Source organism: Zosterops lateralis (assembly GCF_965231275.1).
Source record: "Zosterops lateralis genome assembly, chromosome: 13".
Taxonomy (NCBI): domain Eukaryota; kingdom Metazoa; phylum Chordata; class Aves; order Passeriformes; family Zosteropidae; genus Zosterops; species Zosterops lateralis.
The window spans coordinates 1,932,484-1,955,609 of NC_139773.1; the positions used below are offsets into that span (position 1 = coordinate 1,932,484).

At 49.8% G+C, this 23,126-nt stretch overlaps 1 protein-coding gene across 6 annotated transcripts; it reads left to right on the forward strand.

Annotated features, from left to right (window-relative positions):
• Positions 1 to 487: 487 nt before the first annotated feature.
• On the forward strand, positions 488 to 23,104 carry EDC3 (enhancer of mRNA decapping 3). Of its 6 annotated transcripts, none has more exons than XM_083871081.1 (7): positions 488 to 517; positions 3,944 to 4,146; positions 5,329 to 5,642; positions 9,829 to 10,164; positions 15,993 to 16,146; positions 17,949 to 18,166; positions 19,842 to 23,104. In XM_083871081.1, exons 2-7 carry the CDS (start codon positions 3,983 to 3,985, stop codon positions 20,174 to 20,176), a joined length of 1,521 nt encoding a protein of 506 aa, XP_083727207.1. In that variant the 5' UTR covers positions 488 to 517; positions 3,944 to 3,982; the 3' UTR covers positions 20,177 to 23,104. The 6 variants fall into 6 exon arrangements, with proteins under 6 accessions (XP_083727207.1, XP_083727203.1, XP_083727204.1 ...); XM_083871077.1 differs by lacking the exon at positions 488 to 517 and adding an exon at positions 847 to 910; XM_083871078.1 differs by lacking the exon at positions 488 to 517 and adding an exon at positions 847 to 886.
• The last annotated feature ends 22 nt before the right edge of the window (positions 23,105 to 23,126 follow it).

Below are 23,126 nucleotides of genomic sequence, written 5' to 3' on the forward strand. Positions count from 1 at the left end.
ACTTTCTACCCCTGAAAAAATGGAATCAACCAGGGAACCATCAACTGGAGGGAATGCTTCATCCCCATCTCAGAGCGCCATTAAATATGAAGCTTTACACAATTTCTCTAAAAAAAAAAAAAAAAAGGCAATAAACATTAGATTTCCATGGAAATAACAAGGGACTCTATGGAAAGTTGCTGTCTGCTCACCTCTGAGTGGTCTCCCTGCAGGGATCAGCCCCCCAGGGTTCCCAGCCCTGCTGGAACACGGAGTTATTGTTAATTTTGGTGTCGTGGCATGGAAAGCAGACGTGGAGTGGAGCAGCCTTGAGATGGAACAGAGGGGATGAAGAGGGTGGAGCTGATGGAGGGAGGGGATAGAAAGGTGACAGAGGGGATGGAGATATGATGGAGAGAATGAAGGTGGTGGACTCGATGGAGGGGGTGAAGGGAATGGAAGGGATGAAAAGGTGACAGAGGTGATGGAGGTGTGATGGAGATGATGGAGGGATGGAAGTGTAACACAGGTGATAGAGGTACGATGGAGGGGATGGTGTGCTGGAGGGATGGAGGAACAGAGGTGACAGGTGTGTGACACAGGTGTGTGACACAGGTGTGTGACACAGGTGTGTGACACAGGTGTGTGACACAGGTGTGTGACACAGGTGTGTGACACAGGTGTGTGACACAGGTGTGTGACACAGGTGTGTGACACAGGTGTGTGACACAGGTGTGTGACACAGGTGTGTGACACAGGTGCGTACAGCCCTCGCAGGGCACTGCGCATGCGCACAGGGCGGCTCCCACGCCGTCTCTATGGCCCCGCAGGCGGCCGGAGCGCCGCGCGCGGGGGCCGGGACCGGAAGTGGCGTCACACCGAGCGTCGCCGAGGCGGAGGGGCCGCGGTGAGGCGGGAGCGGCGGCAGCGGGTGAGGGGCACGGGGGAAGGATGGGGACAGCCCGGGGGTTCGGAGGGGCGCGCTGGGCGGGCCTGGTGCCTTCCCGACGGGCTCGGGCTCCCCTGGACTCCCGGGATGCGCGGTCGCGGCGCCAGGCCCTGCCCGGCCTGGACGGGCCGTGGTGGGGAGGTGGGGCCGGGGGAAGGCATGGAGGGGAGAGGTCTGTGGGGCGGCTGTGGTTAACTACGGGCTGCCCGTGCTGACCTCTGGGGGGCCTGTGCTGACCTCTGGGGAGCCGTATTTACTTACGGAGGAGCCTGTGTTTACCTGTTGGGGGGCTTGTGTTTACCTATGAGGAGGCCCTGTGTGTGCCTATGGAGATGCCCTATGGACGTGCCTGTGTTTATCTATGGGGTTGTGTTTGCTTATGGGGGGGTCTTGTGTTTTGGGGTGTCCTGTGTGTACATGGGTGGCCCTGTGTTTATTTTTTGGGCTGTATTTATCCGTGGGGGGTTCCCTGTGTTTATCCATGGGGGATCCCTGTGTTTATCCATGGGGGGGGATCGCTGTGTTTATCCATGGAGGGTTCCCTGTGTTTATCCGTGGGGGGTTCCTTGTGTTTATCCATGGAGGGATCCCTGTGTTTATCCATGGGGGGGGTTCCCTGTGTTTATCCATGGGGGATCCCTGTGTTTATCCATGGGGGGTTTCCCTGTGTTTATCCATGGGGGATCCCTGTGTTTATCCATGGAGGGATCCCTGTGTTTATCCATGGGAGGGATCCCTGTGTTTATCCATGGGGGGGAATCCCTGTGTTTATCCATGGGGGGATCCCTGTGTTTATCCGTGGGGGGATCCCTGTGTTTATCCATGGGGCAGGTTCCCTGTGTTTATCCATGGGGGGGATCCCCTGTTATACCTTGTGAGGTCTCTATGTTTATCTCTGGGGTAGGTTGAATTTACCTGTGGTAGGTCCATGTGTTTACATTTTACAATATTTACAATATTTTTTACAATATATTTTACAATATTTGCAACATTTGAGATCCCTCTGTTTACCTGTGTGGTGCCTGGTGTTTTCCTACAGGGACACAACCTCCACCCAATCCAGCCCCAGGCAGTTTAATTTATATTTGCACTCAAACATAGACATTTATTTATTTATTTATTTATTTATTTTTTAAAATGAAGCTCTTGTTTTTAGAAAAGATCCATGTGAGGTGATGATGTGCACTGACCTCTTTCCCGAGTTTCCTAAGGGAGATTAAAAAGAAAACAGGAAATGGGATGAAGTTCTAGTTTCCCTGTGGGTACCCGGGGATGTGTTATCTGTGTTTTGAGAGTGTTTTGGATCAGCCATCTCCTTGGAATGCAGGCGTTGTCATCGGGGGTTAATATAAACACACAGCCACAGGAAGGAGAGGAGGCTGCTCCTGAGGAGTTTATGGCTTTGTGACCAAATTTAATGTTTTCTTCTCTTTGAAGCATCCTCTGTTTTCAGGTCTGTGAAAGTTGGGGGAAGTAAGATTTTTTTTCCCCCTCATCCAGTTTTTTTATTTCCTTGCATCTTTTTCCAAGAGGCTCAGCTTGCAGAGAATCCTGCTGCCTCTTCCAGAAGTGTGATTTATACATGGATGTTTATTTCCCTGGGCTGTCTCCCATGTTCCTTTGTGCTGCTCACAGTAAATATCAAACGTTCTCCCTCTTTGATTGCAACATGAAAGGCAAATCTATACATTTAGGAGCTTGTCATGTCTCTCGTTCTCCGTGATGCTCATGAGCCTGTCACTGGGAAATCTCAGATCAAAGGAGCTCTTAAGCTGCTTCCAGGAGTGCTGGAAACATCTGTCTAAACAAATTGGAGTTTTTCCTCCCTGGTTCTGACACAACTTGAGTGCTGGGAAGGAGAGCAGCTATTTTTTAATTCATTTATCTAATTGTGGCAGTGATGCTAACGCTGCCTCTGCAGACCATGGATGCTTTTGTCCTGGATTCCAGTTTTTGGGGATTTTCTCCCCCTTCTGCATTTCTCTCTTGTTTAGGGTTCCTCTCCTGCCCTGTATCTCTCTTCCCTTAAAGGTTTTGGTTTTCATTTGAACACGCAGAGATCAATCCTGAATATTCACAGGAGCTGTTCTGCCCCAGTGTCCATCTGCCAAAACTTTAACAAGGGAAATGAAGATAAATTCCCAGCTTGAAATCACAGGGAGTGTTGCCTTTTTCCCAGTGTGGAAATGAAACTTGAGATAATTTTAGTAAGGAGGCAATATAATAGTGGATCTTTATTGGAAGGCCTTCAGGGGTTTGTTTGTTTGTTTCCTTTCCTTTCTTTCTTTCTTTCTTTTTCTTTCTCTTTCTTTCTTTCTTTCTTTCTTTCTTTCTTTCTTTCTTTCTTTCTTTCTTTCTTTCTTTCTTTCTTTCTTTCTTTCTTTCTTTCTTTTTCTTTCTTTCTTTTTCTTTCTTTCTTTCTTTCCTTCCTTCCTTCCTTCCTTCCTTCCTTCCTTCCTTCCTTCCTTCCTTCCTTCCTTCCTTCCTTCCTTCCTTCCTTCCTTCCTTCCTTCCTTCCTTCCTTCCTTCCTTCCTTCCTTCCTTCCTTCCTTCCTTCCTTCCTTCCTTCCTTCCTTCCTTCCTTCCTTCCTTCCTTCCTTCCTTCCTTCCTTCCTTCCTTCCTTCCTTCCTTCCTTCTTTCTTTCTTTCTTTCTTTCTTTCTTTCTTTCTTTCCCCTTCCTTCCTTCCTTCCTTTCTGTGGAAATCTTTCTTATATCACCTCCTTACGAAATGATCTCGAGTTTCATTTCCAGGTTGTGAAAAAGGCAACAGGAGAATATCCACAGGCAGAACGGAACACTGAATATTTCTCTTGGAAACGCCAGCCTTGAATTCAGCCAGTCAAACAAAGATGTGCCCTAGGATGGGGGAAGGCAAAGCCCCATCCAGGGCTTTACACTGTGCCTGGGCTCGTTTGGATGTCATTTCCTGCCCACAAAGGCGAGAGGAGCAGGGCTGGGCGGGAGCCAGGGCCGTGTGTGCCGATGCTGATTCAGGTTGTTGCTCTCATTGCAGCCAGGCCTGTGCTCTCCACAGCAGCTCTGTGCCAGAACCATGGCCACTGACTGGCTGGGCAGCATCGTGTCAATTAACTGTGGAGAGAGCTTGGGAGTCTACCAGGGCAGAGTGTCTGCTGTGGATCAGGTCAGCCAGACCATCTCCCTGACACGGCCCTTCCACAACGGCGTCAAATGCCTCGTGCCAGAAGTCACCTTCAGGTTAGTGCCCAACTTTCCCCCGGTGCCTGGGATGGGTTTTTCTCCCTCAGATGTGACCTCTTTGCCCTGAATGTCCTCGCTGCTGCTGAGTGCCTCTGGTGTTTGTGTTAGTTTGTGTGCAGGAGATTAATTCCTGGCTCGGATCCTGGAGTTGGAGTGGAGTAGTTCAGGTTCGGAGGTTATTTGGGGGTCACACTGTGCATGTATAAAAATACATATTTTATTGTAAATTATTATTTATTATTTTTACTTATATTCTGTTCTGTTGTAGCAGAGGGGGCTGATGTGCTTTTTTAAAAAGCTTTGCCCTCAGCAGTTCTTTCCCACCAGTTCCTGGTTACACTGTGCTTAAAAAATACAAATAAGAGTCACTCCTCACTGCACTTTTTCCTGTTCTCTGGAATGCTATAGTTAAGGCTCTGAGTCACTCGCTTTTCAATAACATTGACTCCACAAAGTCAATATTCTTAATTTATTCTTTTTCCCTTGGATTTTGAAGAGAGACAGAGGGAGAAGAACATAGCCACATCCTGCCAGGGGATGTGGGGAAGTCTCTCTGCTCTCACATTCCACTTGGACAAATGCTGAGTTAAAACTAGAAGAGCCTAATTCCTGATGTATTTCTTGCAGTCAGTGCAAATGGAGGTCTTTATAATCACTCCTTTGTTTTCTTTTGGCTTGTGCCCAGTGCTAGATTAATTTTCTTTATCCTTTTTTTGGTTTGGATATGGAAAGCATTGTCCTTGTCTGAGCATGAACTGCACTAATCTGAGGGTAGCTTTCTGCAGGAATGGATTAAAAGTAATAGTAGCCTCAAGGCTGAGAGCAATTAATTAGCTTGAAACTGTTAAATTAATGCAGATTTCTGCAAAGGTCTGGGCCAGTTTGCTTCCATTTTTTTTTGCTTGTCTGATTCCTGTTTCAACTACAGAACCTTTCAAACAAAATCCAGGTGCAGTGCAGGAATACTGAAGTGGTTATTTTGAAGATTTGCCATTTCAGCTGAACATCTTTATGTCTGTGGAAGTGCCGTGTATGTTTGAGTGCTAAAACCCTGTTATTCCCTTGCTCCTATTGATAACGGCATCAGAACAATCCCATTGGACCATGATGTTTTTCCTCAGGAGTTTTTTTTTTTTTTTTTTTTTTCCTGCTGATTTCCTGCTTTTCTTGTGTCTTCAGGGCAGGTGACATCACTGAGCTGAAGATCCTGGAGATCCCAGGGCCAGGGGACAGCAGGCAATGCGGGGACTCGCAGCAGATGGACACGGCCATGCCGGGCGTGGGCTGCCAGGTGGGGCCCAGCCAGAACGGCACCGGCAAGGTGCTGAAGAAGCCCATGTCCAGCAGTGCCCCCCAGAACATCCCCAGGAGGACAGACATGAAGAGCCAGGACATTGTCATCTCCCCACAGCAGCAGTGCTCCAAGAGCTACATGGATCGGCACATGGAAACACTGAGCCAGTCCAAAGGCTTCCGTCGGAGGCACAATTCCTGTGAGTGAGGGGCTATCCTGGAGCTTTCCTGCTCCAGCATCTTCCCTTTTTCACCTGCTGGAGACCTTCCCTGGCCCACCTGTGGGTTATTTTGAAATAGAACATATTTCTGACCCCATCTGAAAGGTGGTTGTAGTCGGGTGGGGGTTGGTCTCTTTTTCCAGGCAACGACTGACAGAATGAGAGGACACGGTCTTAAATTTGGATTGGATGTTAGGAAAAAGTTTTTTACTGAAAGAGTGATAAAGTACTGGAATTGTCTGCCTGGGGTGGTGGTGGAGTCACCATCCCTGGATGTGTTTAAAAAAAGATTGGATGTGGCACTCAGTGCCGTGATCTAGTTGAGGTGTTAGGGCATGGGTTGGACTTGATGATCCTCTTCCATCTGGGTGGTTCTGTGATTCTGTTTATGTAGAAAATGTGTAATGCCAGTTCAAAAGATTTCCTCGTTTTGCTATGTTTCCTGTTTGAAGATCTCCCAGCTTCCAGCTTTTTCCTCTGAAAGGAGCTGTGAACAAACTGCAGTATTTTTCTCGGGTGAGAGGAAAACAGAGTGGGTTGTAGCAGCATAGTGTTGTGTTTTCAAGGATCCTCGAGGAAAAGTGAAAGAAACATGCAGTGAGACTTTCCCCTACTGCTTTGTCTTTCACTATTTTAAGACCTCCTGAGGCAGCAGTGAGAGTTCAGTATTAAGGGCTTTTTCTTCTGCTTAATTTAACTTCTTGCTTTTTAAATCTCCCCAAGCTTTTCTATTTAAGGCTTCTATACCCATAGCCCATTACAACATCACCCGATTTTTAATTACAAATAGGTTTGGGCTGTGTTGTTAAAAATACAAATTAATTGAGAGTGATGTAAGATAAAATCAGAGCATCCCAAAGTCACACATCCCTTATTTCTGTTTCTCTTGATAAAATCTTCAAAATTGGCTTTGTTAACTTTTTTTTCCTCTCAAAGCCCCCTGAGCTGTCGTCCTTTCCAGACCCTCATTATCCAATTCCTGAAATGTCACTGTATATCCAGCATATTTCCATGAATTAATTGTTGAAACCTCAGTATGCATCCAGCATAATTCCGTGATTTCATTCTTCCCCCCTTGCAAAAGAAAGAAACCAAGGTGGGCCAGGCCAGTTAAACAGGCTGTGTTTTTGGGGAGAATTTCCCAGGCCTCTGGAAGTCTTTCTCCCCCACCAACAGCTGGGATAGTTTTACCCCTCCCAGGCTGTGTGGTAGATTTGGGGTGAGCAGGGAGTGCTTCAACCCACAAAGAACTCATGTTAGGTTTACATGAGCACAGTAGGTCACTTCTACAGACTCTGAGGCAGGTTGTATGAGTTCCTAAGTGTAGATTGTTAGCTTGGGTTAATTTAGGAATACAGGAGGTAGAGAAGGGGTGTCTTAGTGTGTTTGCAGAGTAGGGAGAGCGATGTGTGAGTTTTGGAGTGGGGCTGGAGTTGAGGCTGGCTTTGTGCAGCAGCCCAGGGAAGAATGGGCTGAGATGTCACGCAGAACTCGAGTCCTGCAGCTGAAAAGTGACCTCTTGTTGGCCTGTAGCGTGCCGAGTCAGGGCCAGAATTCCCCTTTGGAGCACTGGTGTGACAGGAATCAATAAACAACAAACACCAGTGCAGGTTTCCCAACAATGGCTCCGCTGCCGTGCTGGCACCGCGCTCGCCGTGCCAGGGCTGGCAGCAAACCCTCCCACAGGGATCTCTCAGGAAGGCAGCCAGCTCGCTAGAGACTTTGTTTGCTTGTGTGCTGTACATGAAAGGGTTGTTATTCCTTAGGAACAAAAAAAAGCCCGGGAAGGATTGTTTATCTTGTGAGGGAGGTGCTTTTCTGCGTGGCACAGAGCTGCCAGTTTGGAGTGGAGCTGCTCTCATGCAGGGCAGAGGCACTGGGAGCTGTAATCCAAAAGCAGCTGGGGCAGGAGATCTGCCTTTCTGCAGCCTGACTTCGCTGTCCTCGCCTTGCTCTTTTTTTTGGCTCTTTTTTTTCCCTGAGCAGAACCAGCTGTCATTTTTTTCCTGTCTAGAAGGCAATGCTTGAAGAGGAACAGCTCCTAACTTTGCTCCCAGCTCATTGGAGGCCTGTGCCATGTTCTGTGTGACTCTGTCTGGGGCCTGTGGGGCAATCAGGGCAGAGCTGTGTGGGTCAGCAGAGCTGGCACCCCTCAGGATGGATCAGAGAGCTGCTCACCACCTTTAGATGAATTGGGCTCCTTGCTCCCATCCTTTGTGGCTGCAGGGAGCTTTGCAGCCATTGTTCTCCAGCTTTCCTGGTGCAGCTCTTTATTCCATCAGCATTCCAGGCTGCTCCTGTCCCACAGGACACACACTCTGAGTTTGGGGGCAGCTGGGGGGAGTTTGGAGCTGTTTGCAGAGGGGTCTGCCAAGGAGTGGGACAGGAGCAGCTTGAGCTGGCCAAACCCCTGACATGGACACGAGGCTGGGTTTGCCTTTGTGGCAGTGCAGGCTCCAGCTGGTCCACCTGAGAGTCTCCTGGCTTCTGCTTGAGCTGCAGTTCCTGAATGATGGGAAATCTCAGGCCCGCTGTGTTTTTATTCCTCATCTTCCTCCTTCAGAGCAGCAGCTGTGGCTGTGATTCCCTTAGCAGTGGCAGTTTCGTTCCAAACCAAATCCTGTCCAACTTTGTGCCACCTTTGGTTTGGGAGCCCTTTATCTGGGACAGAGTGGAAGTTGTTACCAAAAAGCTTTCAAAACCATGCACATAAATGAAATTCTCCCTCCTGGGAAGCCTTACCCTTTCCTCTCTGCTAACTCCTGTTTTGTCAACACAGTGCTGGAATTCTGCTGTCTGTCCTTCCAAGACAAAAGGTGCATTATCATAGTCCCTTTTCATTTGAGAAGGGTTTTTTTCTTAATGGGAAATGGTTATTCTGCAAAGCCTGGCAGATTTGGGATCTTGCTGTGGGGACTGGGAAAACTTTCAGGTTGGTCATTAATCAGTTCTCCAGAAAAGCCAAGCCCCACGCTGTCTGGAATAAATCCTTGCTGAGGCAATGCATGTCTGACTGGGAATAAACCAGGTGCACATCCTCAGCAAGCCACATTTCAGCATGACTGCACTTAGACATGCTGAAACTGGACTTGTGAGGGGACAGGTGACTTGGAGGGTGCTCCTGGAGTTTGTGCCTGTTGCAAATCTTTTGGGATGTTTGAAAGTCTCCTTGGATGGCTTGAAATCCTTTGGTTCTGTGTTATCAAGCAGATTCTCTCAAACTCATTTGTATAAATCCCTCACAAAGGGGATTATTTTGAACAAAAGGAAATGGTTTGGTAGAGCAAGCAGTCTGGCTTGGTAGCTTACTCCATCTGTTGGACACTCTAGGTGATTCCTGTAACTGCAGGAATTGGCCTGAAATGTTTTCTACTAATTGCAAATGTAACACTGGCTACAACAAACAGAATAATATGGCCTGGACCTGAAGAACAAAGGCAGAAATAATCAAGTAAAGGATGTGTTGACCTCGTAATTGTATATTTGCATCAGTGCTTAATCTCCAGCCCCAAGCAGGAGACTTTCATCAGTCTCACTCCAGAGAATTTGGGCTTTCCCGATGACTTGTGATTGGAAAGAAATGTGTTCCAAAATACACTTAAGCTAATGGATAAGGAGGAGATTAAAACAGGAATGAGGTAATGGACTGTGTGTCATATCACAGAAATTACATCAAAGTTGAGGAAAAAGAGATCCTTTATATCCGGGGTTTGAAAGTCTCCCTTAAAGGTCATTAATATGGAAGAAAACACCTACAGCAGTTTCTGAAATTTTGGGGAATTCCAAAGAAGAGCTTGGGTCACTTACCTGCCTGAACATGAGCTCAGGAGAGGAGGAAAACTCCTAGGTAACAGCTGATAACTTTGCCACTGATGTGACACTGGGATTAAATAAAACCTGAAGAAACACCTCTTTTGCTGCTGTGGGCAAGCCTGTCTTTCGAACCTGTCTGGAGGGAAGTCCCTGAAAGTCTCTTTGCTGATGTTGTTGTTGTGTTTTCTGCTGGCTTAGCTGAGTGTGGGTAATGCCAGGGATGAGCTCCACGGCGAGTATCCCTTGAGTGAAGGGACTGTAAGCAGGAGCTCCCCTCTCCCACAAAATGTGCTGAGTAAGTGCATTTTTCCCTTTTAGGACACAATCTCAACTCGCTTTTCTTTTGGCTCAGGGTCATCCAGCAGCCGCCACCCCAACCAGGTGACCCCGAAGAAGAGTGGCCTGAAGAACGGGCAGATGAAGAGCAAGGACGACGAGTGCTTTGGGGATGACATTGACGAAATCCCAGACACTGATTTCGATTTTGAGGGCAACCTGGCCCTCTTTGACAAGGCAGCTGTGTTTGAGGAGATCGAGACTTACGAGAGGAGGAGCGGCACCCGCTCTCGAGGGACCCCCAACGAGAAACCCGCCCGCTACCGGCACGACGAGAACATCCTGGAGTCAGAGCCCATCGTCTACAGGAGGATTGTGGTACCCCAGAACCCTCACAAGGAATTCTGCACGGGTATGCCCCCCTCCCTTCCTCATAAGGACCCCAAATTGCTGCTTTTGGGGGGCACACACGGTGGATTTGTGCTCCGAGGGGTCAGCTCAATGTGGGCGTTGTTCGCGTAAGGTTGGATTTGTGTGTCTGCACACAGCCTTTATTTAAAGTGTTTCTGAGATAAATACTCAGAGAGGGCAGCAAGGGAACTGCTGCTCCAGCAGGGAATGAAGCTGATGGTTGGAAGCTGAGTCCTTGCTTTGATTTCATGGTGAACCCACGTGGACTCCGGAGAGGGACAGAGGAATGGGCTCAGGATTTGTGCTTTCATGGTTTCAGGAGGCTTCCTGTGCTTCTGGTACTCCTTGGGTCGTAGTTCTCCATTTTTGCATGGGTTTAACTATAGTTCATGTGAAAAGAACTTAAGGCACATTTAGCTCCAAATTCCAGGTAACTTTAGTCTCCTTGGGATATCCTGCCTTTGATTTTAAGCACTTGTAAAATGTAGGAGTGAAGGGAATTTGGCATTCCAGGAGCGTTTCTTTTCCGCATCAGAATAAAATCAGATGTCAGCTCTTCTTGCAGGGACTCAAAACAACTGATATTCTGGTGGCCTGAGCAGAAGTGTGAGCAGCTCCTTGGGCTGTCATTCATCCTCTGCCTGGAAATTCCATCTGGGGTGTGAAATGCTTCAGGGGAGAAAGCTGATGGATTTATAATGATTTGCTGCTTTTCAGTTTTGAAAAGTCCTTTTTTTTTAAAATGGTTCTGGTGTATAACAATGTCCTAGTTCTCCATTTCTGTCATTCCTTTTCCTATTGTTCCTTTCTGCTCTTGGGTGAGAGGAAAACAGAGTGGGTTGTAGCAGTATAGTGTTGTGTTCTCAAGGATTCTCAAGGAAAAGTGAAAGAAACGTGCAGTGAGACTTTCTCCCACTGCTTTGTCTTTCACTATTTTAAGACCTCCTGAGGCAGCAGTGAGAGTTCAGTATTAAGGGCTTTTTCTTCTGCTTAATTTAACCTCTTGCTTCCTTAAACCTCCCCAAGCTTTCAGCATCTCTCTGTGGAAGAAGCCACACTGATAACCCGTGTGCTGTGTGAATAAGCACCTCTTCATTTTCCGTGTGGTTTCCTGTCTATCCTGTGGGCTTTTTCAAATTTCCTACTTGTCAATCCATCTTCCAACTGGCTTGTTTGAGAGGAGACAGGGCCTCTGTGGATGTCTAGTCTGAAACAAAAGCTAAGCCACTGTTGGCAGCCAATCTGAGCAGGATGGCTGACAGGGGATTCTAGCAGCAGAATTCCTGGGAGGAAAACTGCCATGCAATGAGCAGCAGTAAATTCAGGGATGGAAACTCAATCCCGTTTGCTGCACTCCCAATCCCTTTGTTTAGCAGCTGGAAGGAGGATGCTGAGCTAAAGGCAGCCTGCCTCTCAGTGGCTCAAGGAGCAGCTGGCATGATGAAATGAGTGCCAGGAGCTCCAAGAGCCTTGATTTTGGATGTGTCTGTGGCAGGATTCTCCTTGCAGAGTTTTCTCTGGTTTCCTAAGGGAAGCTCTCCTTGCAAAAAGCACTTCCTAGTTATGACAAAGCACTTCTTTCTCCTGTTTGTTGTTTTTTTTTACCCTGGGCCAATCTGAGAGATGATTGTGTTAATAGAGCCCTGACTGAGACAGTGATTCTCTGTCTGCTGCAACAGCACAAAACTGATGCTGGAGATTCGCAGGGAGTTCATATCCAGCTCTTGGCACTGTGGGATCCCTGTCTCTGCATCTCTGCCTGCTTTTTTATGCATGGAGGTAGGGAATAACCAGGATGGTGCAGTGGTAAAAGCAAACTGCTGATGTCAGTTTTGAGTCAGTCTTTTTATTTCCCCAAAAGACTAATCTGCAGGACTTCCAGCCTGGGATTTTATTGCTGACTGAAATATCTTGGTGTGTGTAGGATAAACACTTCAGTCCACTGGGATGCTTTTCTGTGAGCTGGTTTTGTGGAGCCAGGTTGTCAAGTAAAACGCTTCTAAAACAACCCTGTATTTTAGAAGTGAGCAGGGAATGAAGAAGGTGGCAATCTGTTCCAACCAAAAGTGAAAACCTGGAGCTAATAGAACTTACAGATGATTGTGGCTGAGTCCATGCCTGGGACTCCACATGTGAATCCCTCCTGAATCATCATAAGTCTTCACTGGTTTGGACTGGCTGCTGTTGATCTGTCCTTTATTTGCTGAGAAATGCAACTGTTTAGGAAAAACTGCCTCCCTGGAAAGGCTGATCCTCGCATGAGGTGTGAGCTGCCTTTTTCTACTTCCAGAGAATTTAAATGTGTGCTGGCTCAGGTCTGTCTCTGTTCCTCCTGCTGACACTGAAACTCCTGTGTTTGAACATCTCTGTGTTTTGGGAGCAGGCCCTTCAGCAAAGCCAACATCGTGCAGGAGTGTTGGAGCTCAGAGGAGTTTGCAGGAGGGTCTGCTCTTCAAACAACCCTTTTTCTTCACAGTAAGGAGGTGGTGACAGCAAACAGGAGCAGGCAGAGCTTTGTGCAGGATCAGAGCTCAGAACCTGGCTGTGCTCTGAGAGGGTGATGCCCATGGTGTGGCTTTTCCTTTGGAGTGCCCTGTCCTTGGCTGACTTTTCTCCTCTTTTAGCTTTTCCAAGGCTGGATGTGAATATTGAATGTGTGAAGCCTTCTGGGCTGCTTTGAGGAGAGTGCAAATGAAGTTTGCTTCAGGAGCAAACAGAGTGGGCCTGGGGCAGAGTCCCTTTGTCCCTCTGGCAGTTTTTTTGCTCAGCTGGAGGGAATTGTGCACTGATGCTGGGAGAGGCTCACGCTGGAAGGTCAGCCAGAACTCTGGTGGGATTTGCTGTAATTAAAAACAATGATGATTAACAAAAGCAGCCCTTAGGGTTGTGTTGTTTGAGGGGCAGTAAATGTGTTCTGATGAGGCTGCAGGCAGGTGGTTCCAGCTGCACCACCAGCAGAAGGCAGCAGGGAGTGTCCTGTGTGCCTGCTCTGGACAGGAGCTCCAGACCAGTGAGACTCACACTGAGAGGCTCTGGACCTGGAATTGGGACCTGGGATTATTCACTGTTAGAGGAAAGAGTTGATGATGGCAAGACAGCTTGCAGGAGATGCTGAGTCTGGTTCTATCTGATCCATTGCTGAGGCTTGCTTGGATTTATTTTAGCAGAGAACTAGAACTTGAGAGCCAAGGGGAAAGGTAGGACCAACACCTGAGTTCCTCTAGCATCAACCCTCTCCTTTTTCCCTGCCACTGCAAGCTTGGGAAACATTTGGGCATCTCAGCAGCATTGCAGGGCTTGTTTGGGGAAAAACTCACAGTTCTTTACCTTCTGGAGAGTTATCTCTGCTCTTCTGCTGGCACAGGATGTTTTTATCCACCCAGTGTCACTCTGCGTGTCACAAAACTGTTCAGTCTGTATCTGCCTTGTGGGTTGTTTTTTTTATTCCCAGGCAGCTGTAAAATACATGTACTTAATATTAAAAGGCCTGGGCTAATTTATTTTATTGCCTTCATTAGCAGACAATAAAGATGCCCTGTCCAACCCAAACATAATTAAAGTTGGCAGGGCTTCAGTTTTGTGGCAGTGGTGTTATTGTTTGTGGGTTTACACGTCGCCTCCTCGACTGCCCTCTGCCAGAGTTTATTTAACTCCCTGGGCCTGCTTTTGATGAGCCAGTCTGACTGGTTGGACCTTGCGTGAGGGCGAAGAAGGGAAGTTCTCCTGGCATTTCAGCCTGCTCCTGAGAGGGAGCAATTAGGACAGGCTGGCGTGCTAAATGCCACTTCATCACTGCCTCCCAGTAACCCCCTCAGATTAACCCACTGGTGGCAGCCAGCCCCTGGTGAATGCAGTTTTCCTAAAGCTGCTGGTTGAGGGAAGGTTGTGGAGGGGACAGGGAAGATCTGTGCTAAATTAGGGGTGCATACACAGTGTAGATTTTCTGCTTTGTCCTTCTAGTTTGAGGGGTCGGTGCAAAATTTAAGCAGGGGATTTGTGGGTGGTTCAGATGGAGCAGAAGTAGAGTTTGGGAGTTCCCTTTTGTGGGAGTCAGCAGATGATGCTGGGAGAGATCCCGACCTTGGGTCACTCATTCCAAATCTTCCCTGAAGCTTGAAAAACAAGCAGCAGTGGCAGAGCAGTGAGTGGCAGAGGGGCATGGGGCAGGGCGTGGCTGCTGGGACAGGCCAGGGGTTGGGTTGTTCCTGCTGGGACTGCAGTGCTCAGGCTGTTATCAGCAGTCTGGCAGGGCTGATAAGGTGTCTGCTGGCCTGGCCCTGCAGCCTGGGAGCGGAGGTGACCTCATTGGGTCAAGTGCTGAGACACCTTGGGCCCTCTCTGTCTGTAAAGGCCTGGCTGCTGAGGCCAGGAGTGAAATCCAGGAGGAGTCAGCAGTGTCTGCTCTGCTGCATTTTGCTGTCCCCCTGCAGGTTTTACCTGATGGTGAAAACCCCAGGATGTGCAAAACCTCCTGTTTCCGCCGGAGCTTGACTCGGTGGTTGGTGACTGGAGCACCCTGGGGAAATACAGCAGCACAAATAATTCCTCACAGCTCAAATCCACACTGCTCTTCTCATTTGCATGTGGCCCTTGGTTGTGAGAGCTGGTTCTCGTTGTGTTTGCTGTGTGCAGAGGAGCCCAGGCCCACGAGGAATGGCTGAGTTTCCTCCTGGGGCGGATGTGTGAGCTGCCTGTGCCCCTCAGAGCGTTTCCACCGGTCCCGTCACATTCCCATGGCTCTCTCCGAGCAGCACAGGCAGCCCCAGCCCAGCTGGGCTGCCAGGAGCACCCAGGGGGCCACTGTCAGCCCCAGTTCAGAGGCAGAGGGGCCAGGGGGAGCGTGAGGGTGACCCAAGGCTGCTGAGCACTGAGGAAGCAGAGAGGAGAGATGCTGATGGAAGGACTGAGTTCACACTTTTTGACCTTGTGTTTCCTGCAGCAGGCACTGCTTTTAATCCTTGATCTTTTTGCCCCATGGTGCCTGACTCCTGTGCACCTCCTCTGCCTGTCTCAGAGTGGGAGCTGGCTGCTGGACTCAGCTGGGATTCCTGGAAGAGAAGGAGCTGAGAGCTTCTCCTGCTGCAGCTGTGCTCCAGCTCTGTGGCCACCCCATAAGGGGATGGCACAGGTTGTGCAGAGAAGCTGCCCCTGGATGCCTGGAAGTGTCCAAGGCCAGGCTGGACAGTTCTCAGCACTTCACAAAACCTCTCTTGTTTCTTTCCTCTTGATCCGAATGCTGGAGCATTTCCCAGCTGGGTAGCCCAGGCTCTCCAAAACACCTGGGAGGTGTTTTTCTGCAGAGTTTATTCTTTGAGCATTTCCCTGCTGCTTCTGTGTGCTGTGATGCAGCTGTTGTGTCTGAAGCAGCCCTTCTGGCATGGGAACACCTACCAGCAAATGTGGGATGGCTGCTTGTTTTGCTGTCATCTGTGGGATTTTGGGGACCGATGTCAGGAAGCATAAAACACCCAGGCTTTTTTTGGCACTTCACAACTGCTCTTCTGACTTTCACAGTGCTCAGGAGCACTTTGTAGTGGGTTAAAGCACTGTTGGCCTGGAGACCATTAAGAAAAACCTTAATATTCCATCTGTAAGTGCCAAAGGCTTTCTCAGCCCTCGTGTTACTAAAATTTCCCGCAGAACTTCAGTGGAAGTGTTATTTTAAGCCAGCAGTTGTGTTTGGCTCTCTCTGCTTCACTGAGAATAATTTGGATTTATTTGGTGGCCTGGGGAGGAACGTGGGCGAGCAGCTAGGGAGCCTTTTCACTGCCACTGTTGGGAGGTGTCTGCATGTCCCCATTTATGCCTGTTTGTGTTTCTGCCCCCCAGACTCGGGGCTGGTGGTGCCCAGCGTGTCCTACGAGCTGCACAAGAAGCTGCTGGCGGTGGCCGAGAAGCACGGGCTGACCCTGGAGAGGAGGCTGGAGATGACAGGGGTGTGTGCCAGCCAGATGGCCCTCAGCCTCCTGGGGGGGCCCAACAGGTACAGCTGGTGCTCTGGGGGGTGGGAAGGGGCTGACAGACCCTCTCAGCTCACTGCTGCCTTCTGCCTCTTGACTCACAAAGCAGAGCCGAGGTTTTCCTTCCCTCTTCCCAGTAAAAAAAAAAAAAAAGAAAAAAAAAAAAAAAAAAAAAAAAAAAAGAAAAAAAATTTGGGAGGAAACTTTTGCATGGGGTTCTTTTGGAAAGTAAATTTAAATGGCCCCTCCCCAGCTGATCTGGGAAAAGAATTTCTTTGGAGAAAAGTGGGAAAAACTGTTTATTATATAAATAAAGTGCTTATAAGCATAGAAATGAATAATATGAAACAACAAAACTTTTTGCTGTTTTGAAGAGAGATAGTAAAACTCAGAGAAGTCTTTGCCATGGGTTAGCTTAGCTTTTTTAGTTTTTTATTAGTTTTAGTTTTTTTGGCACTTGGGAAAGTGTTTTTCAGTCCCCCTGGTGGGCTGCAGGTACAAGATCTTGGTGTCTTTTTGGGTTTTTTAGTTTAGGATAGGTTTAAACCATTTTAAGAAAAAAAGAAAAAAAGAAAACAGTTTAGGGAGCTTTTTTGCCTTTAGTTAACTAAACTAACTAAAAGCGAAAAAAGATCTTTCTGTTCCCAGTTGTTCAGGGGACTGAACTTGGCACAGGTGCTGCCTGAGGTGGATGGAGCCACTGCAGAATATGTGATGAGCTCCTTTCTGCATGAACCTTCCCTTTGCTGTTTTGGCACATGGCCATTTCACAGAGTCAGTAAAAGCAGAAGGCAGCCCATGAGAAGAGCCCTGCATGGATTTTTGCAAGGCTAACTCAGCTTTTCAGGCATGTGCAGCTCCCCTGAGCACATCCTGCTCTTTGGGAGGGCTTTTTGCAGCAGCTTTGGAGTGCACTGGGTGCCTTTTGCTGACTCCTGAAGAGCTCTGCCTCAGCTTCCGTGGCTGTTGGTGTGGGCAGGAGCTGCACCTGTACCTTTGTGCTGCTGATAGCTGCTGCAGATTATTTGCTCTCAAATTGAAAGGTAACCCTTCAGTCTCCATCTGCTTATTCAGGAGGGCTTTAGCAGGACCTGATCTCTTGATGGAGAGCACTAAGTGATGACACACAGGCAGCTGAAATTCTTGCTGCAAGCCCTTATGGCTTCCAGGCCAAATTAACTTTATTGGGCAGTTGGTGAAGCTTAGGGAGTAGAGATAATTTTTCTTCTTTTTTAATTGTGATTCCTCTGACAGGGAAACTCAGCTTGAATTTTTAGCTTTCTTCAGTCCTTGAGACCTTGTGCTCTCAGCTGTGGGTACAGGGAAATCCTGAAGGGAAAGGGAAGAGAAGGCTGGAACAACCTTCAAGTGTCTGAAGGGGCCTACGAGGAAACCACAGAGGGACTCTTCATCAGGAACTTAAAGAGGGGAAAATTAAGTTAAATATTTGAAAGAAATTCTTCCCTGCGAAGGTACTGAAACCCTGGCATAGGTTGCCCAGACCAGCTGTGGCTGCCACATCCCTGGGAGTGTCCAAGGCCAGGTTGGACAGAACTTGGAGCAGCCTATGACAGCCGAAGGTGTCCCTGCCCACATGGGTGACCTTTAGGGTCCCTTCCACCCAAACATATCTGAGATTCTCTGAACGTGCAAGCAGAGCAGCCTCAACACCACAAAAGGATGTGGTTTGCTTCTTGAGAGCGACAGCAGATTTGCAGAACACCTGGCAATTTGCATCTTACTTATTTTTTTTTCCTACTGCAGGAAGAAGGTAGGAGACTTTGGGGTTTACTCACAGCCCCCCTTTTTTTTGGATTTGTTTCAGACTGAACCCCAAGAACGTGCACCAGCGGCCCACGGTGGCTCTGCTCTGTGGCCCCCACGTGAAGGGGGCCCAGGGCATCAGCTGTGGCCGGCACCTCTCCAACCACGACGTCCATGTCATCCTCTTCCTCCCCAACTTTGTCAAGATGCTGGAGTCCATCACCAACGAGCTGAACCTTTTCAGCAAGACACAAGGCCAGCAGGTGTCCAGCGTCAAAGGTGAGCGGCTGAGCAGCGCTGGCTTGTCCACGGAGGAGAAGTTGGTTGGAGGGTTGGCTTCTGCCTGCTGCCCTGGCACCACCTAGTGGCACTGCCGTGCCTGGGTGGCTGCCCAGAGGCTGCAGGGACAGCAGGCACTCAGGGCCTGACAGAGGAGCCCTTGTGCTGCCACAGATGTTTCCGGTGGGAGCAAATCCGGAAGAGCTGCCCTATGGAAATGTTCTGGTAGGATAAGGGACTGCCTTGTTCAGCATGCTGGAGCTGGGAGGGACTGAGTGTCCAGCTGCTGCTGCAAAGCAGGAGCCAGCCCTGCTGAGCCACTTCCAGCAGCTGTCAGGATTCCCCTCTTGGTGTTCCCTAGAATAAACAGCTCCTGGGAGAGTGCTGCCTTCTGCTTGGCACTTCACCAGTTGTTTTCCAAGCTGCTGCATTTGAACTTCTGGGGAGAAACAAAGCTGGGAGTTAGGGCTGTGCTGTGCTGACAGAGCTACTTCCCTATTAGAAAACACTGTTAAAGGTTGGAACAGGTTGCCCAGAGAAGCTGTGGCTGCGCCTGGATCCCTGGAAGTGTCCAAGGGCAGGCTGGATGGGGCTTGGAGCAGCCTGGGATAGTGGAGGTGTCCCTGCCCATGGAAGGTAGCGGGGGAGGGTGATGAGATGAACTTTAAAGTCTCTTCCAACCCAAACCATTCCATGATTTTGCACCAAGAACTTTGTAGTCTATCAGGTGAGGGGGATGCAGCAGGTGAGGGGAATGCATCAGGTGAGAGTGACAGAGCTCAGTGGGGCAGGCAGCAGTGCAGAACAACTGGTGTATTCAAAACCCAGCCTTATTTTCACCTTGTGGCATAGAAAATGGTCCTTTCTGATGGACAGAGAGCTGCAGTGCTCTTCCCCTGGGCTGCCTGGTGAGCTCAGCAGCACTGGGGCTGCTCTTGAGCTGGTCACTGTATGAGGTTTTGTACCTGAAGGGCTGGGGGTGTTCCCAGGGTGCTGAAGAGCTGTTGAGGGTGGGTCTGTGGGTGCAGTAACAGCAGGTAAGGCCAGGCTGTGCAGTGAGGGGAGACCAAACATCAAATCTGCTGGTGGTGCGGCTGGTTCTCAGCCATTGTAGCAGGGTGTTTTTTAGATGCAGGAGCTGCTACCTGTATCCCAATGAGCGTCTCCTGTGGAAAAGCCACTTGGGGGGAATTCAGGCAAAGCAGCCAAGCTCACACATCACACATACCACAGCTAAGCACAACAAAGAGAGGCAAGAAGGGCCTTTATGTGATCAGTTCCAGTGGGGTTTATTTCAGGCTTGGAAGGGAGATCAGGAGCAAAGACGTGGCCACGTGCTGTGCACTGGCCTAAACAGAGGTCAGGAACCAATGGTCTGAGGGCACATCGGTGGTACAAAGAACAGGGCAAAGGTCAGTGACCTACAGGGAAGACAGGGCCAGGCACCAGGGATACCACAACCAATAGGAAAACAGGGAAAGGAGAAACCAGGAGAACCAGGGGCATGGGGAGAGAAGGGGACTGGGGCAGAGCACACTCTTTTCTGAGGCACCATGGGGGAGGTCTTTCAGCCTAGGCAAGGGAGACTCTATGGTAGATCCTTCCAGGGCAGGACCCTGGGAATTTCCCCAAACGATTCCAGGGACTCCACAAGCCATGTCTGTGTTTCTTCCAGACCTCCCAGACACCCCGGTTGACTTAGTGATCAACTGCCTGGATTGTCACGAGAATGCCTTTCTGAGAGACCAGCCTTGGTACAAAGCAGTGGTGGACTGGGCCAACCAGAACCGCGCCCCGGTGCTGAGCATCGACCCGCCCATCAGCGAGATGGAGCTGGGCATCGACGCCAAGTGGTCGCTGGCCCTGGGGCTGCCGCTGCCGCTGGGCGAGCGCGCGGGCCGAGTCTACCTCTGTGACATTGGCATTCCCCAGAAGGTCTTTCAGGAGGTGGGCATCAACTACCACTCGCCCTTCGGCTGCAAATTCGTCATCCCTCTGCACTCCACTTAGAGCCGGTGCAGCCCCGCCCCCGGCTCTGGAGGGAGGGAGGAGGAGCTCTGAAAAACAGAACCCGAGCTGTGCGCTGGAGCCCGGCTGGTCGACTCTGGTGTCGCCTTAAAAAAAAAGGATGTGAAGTTCTGGAGGGGTTCGCCTTCAGGAGGAAACGCTGCGTATTTAAAAAGAGAAAAAAATTGAATAATCGTAAAATGAAATGGGAAAAAAAAAACAAACAAACAAAAACAAAACAAAACAAAACAAAAAAACAAAAAAAAAAAAAAAAAAAAAAAAGGAAGAAGGAGGAGGAGGAGGCGAATCGTTCCTGCAAAACCGTTTTTGTTCTCTCGTGCCATGGGATGAAGGAACGTGCAGGACCATGGTGTCTGTCCCCTGCTGCTGCCCAGCCTTGGCTGGCACGTGGTACAAATAGGGGTGGTTTGGAGGTTTGAGATGTGTTTCTGGTCCTTCTGGTTGGATATTTCCAGCAAGGACGTCCTGGTGGGAACAACACCCCTTGATTGTGTAGAAATCCCTTGTGTCGAGGGAAAATCTCATTTGGTTCCATGTTGTTTTTGACTGCCCCATCCCTGTTTTGTGTTCTGGAAGGCAGCTGTAGCTCCCTCTCCTTCACAGCCCCTCAAGGAGAGGGTTCCCTGTTTGGAAAGCTTGTGTCAGGAGCCAGAGTCTCACACATGCTCTGGAAACATTGATGTCCTTCCTCAGCTAGGCCTTATTGCTTATGTACTGTTGGCTTTTCTTTGTTCACTTTGTGGCCGAAGCCCAGCTCTGTGGGGTGGAAGCCTAGTGTGGCAAAGGACTTTTCCAGGGTCCTCGGGGGGTTTGGGATTGTTTTCTTCTGTTCTTTCTCCATGCTGGCCCAGAAGAGTGGCTGGAGCAGGGCAGGTCAGGGTTGCTCTGGGGTTGTTGGGTGGTGTGTGTTGCAGGTGATGTTTGGGGTAATCTCCCCTGTCCCTCCAGCATCCCTGCTACATTTGGTTTGGGAAGTAGCTCACAGATCTGTTCATTCCCTTTGGAATCAAAGCCTGTGTATGAGGTGGGCTTGTGGATTGGCCTGAGGAAGGGCTTGGCTCCTGTTTGCTGGCAGGAGAGGGTGTGGTGGGAGCTGCTGTGCTCCTGGAGGGCTGTGCCAGAGATATTGGGTGGGATTTCCACCAGAAATCTGCTGTGGTGTTTGACTGCTGTCCCTTGTCTGGACAGAAATGTTTGATTATCCTTTCCTGTGTTCCTTTTGTTGGCCTGGGTGCAGTGGCTGGAGCTACCAGCTGAGGAGCCACCAGCTAGCTGGCTTTGGCAATCAGCTTGGGCACCCACGGTGCTGCCCCCAGAGCCGAGCCAGGGCTGTGCTGCAGCTGCAGGAGGTGCTGCTGTCAGGCCGAGCTGTTCCTGAGGAGGAGCTGGGGCTGTGTGCTGGGAGCTCTGCTGCTCCTCTCACACTTCACCCATCCCCAGGGCACCTCACACAGCCCTGCTCTGGCAGCAGGAGGGCTCCAGGTGCTGCCTCTGTCTGGGGGAGCTGGATCCCTTGGGAGGCTGCAGCACAGGGACCAGGCCAGTGTGGGTCCAGTCCCACTCACCAGATCCATGGACCTGCTTGTGCCCTGAGCTGGGGCTTTAGTCAGGCACTCATCTTTCCTTTCCTCTGTTAGAACAAAGGCCAGGACTATCAAAGGAGGAGGGAAGAGCCTTCCCTGCTTGGAAAGAAGCAATTACTGGGTCCAGCCTGGGAGTGTGGAGCACCGGGAAGGGCCCAGGAGGCTGCTGAGCACCGGGCTCACCCCGAGGGCTGTCCCCCTGCACGTTGCCATATCTACCTCAGCAGGACCAGGGGCTGTGCCCTGGCTGGCTGCAGCCCTGGTTCCCCTCAGCTGCTCTCGGGCACTTGGCAGTGCTGGCCTGAGGGGCTCTGCCCTCCACCCTGGGCACTGGGCCGTGTGCCCCACGGTTCAGCCCCAGCTGCAGTGGTATCCACCAGGCTGTGGTTCTGCCTGGGACAGGACAGCAGTGTGGTGGTTGCTCACAACACAAACACGACATTTCCCTCTGTGTTTTTTTGTTTTTTGGCTGTTTCCTTGGATCTTTACCCGGGAGCAGCAGCAGGTTAAAAAGGTTGTTGCCTGTAGTCAGTGTTAGCTTTAGTCCTCTTATTTTCACTCTCTTTGCTCAAGACACTCAGTAGGAGACTTGCTCTTTCAATTTCTGCTTTCTCTGCAGGTTTTTCCTGCCCTTTCTGGGTTTGCCTGTTGAACTGTATGTAGCTTGTACACACAGAGCAGGGCAGGAATAGCCCAGGGCTGCAGCTGCCCTGCCTGGAAGGCCCTGGAGCAGGTGATGGTGTTTTTGCAGGGATGGAGCTCTGGGAAGCACTGAGGCCATGGTTGTTGTCAGCCTTGAAATGGTTCCCCACGTTGGACTAGAAAATAAAGTGAATGGTGTTGCACCACAGGAGGGTTCAGCCCCTGGTGTAGGGAATGGGATTCCTGACCCCACATCCATGCAGGGCTCAGGGCACAGCAGGCAGTGGGGCCGTGCTCAGTGGCTGCTAGATTTGGTATTTGGCTGTACTTCCCCTCACAGGCAGATGTTTCTTGGCTTCACGCACCTGGAATGTGAGGTTTCAGCTCTTGTGGAGCATTCAGAGACCCAGAACAGGGTCTGGGTGTCCTCACTACCGTCCCCCACGGTACGGTACCAGAGTTAATTCTGAGAAGGGAGCACTAGTGTAGCTGTGTTTGGGATAGTTCCTACCCCCACCTGCCCCAGCAGCACAGGACCTGCTCCTGGGCCTGCTGTGGTGACAGGTGACATCACTGTGCTGTGGCACTGCTTGGTGACCCCATTTGTGACCTGATGTTTGTAATGACCAATTCCTGCCACTGCGGAGGACCATGCCCTGAAATAAAGTGCAACTCTTCATGTGTGCTATTGTGTCCAGCTGTTCATT

Bases quoted from the DNA above. Each gene is read 5' to 3' on its own strand.
- EDC3 (XM_083871081.1), top strand. From the start codon at position 3,983: ATGGCCACTGACTGGCTGGGCAGCATCGTGTCAATTAACTGTGGAGAG. The intron at 5,643-9,828 runs GTGAGTGAGGGG...CTTTTGGCTCAG, and splicing joins CCGTCGGAGGCACAATTCCT to GGTCATCCAGCAGCCGCCAC. The intron at 18,167-19,841 runs GTGAGCGGCTGA...TGTTTCTTCCAG, and splicing joins GCAGGTGTCCAGCGTCAAAG to ACCTCCCAGACACCCCGGTT.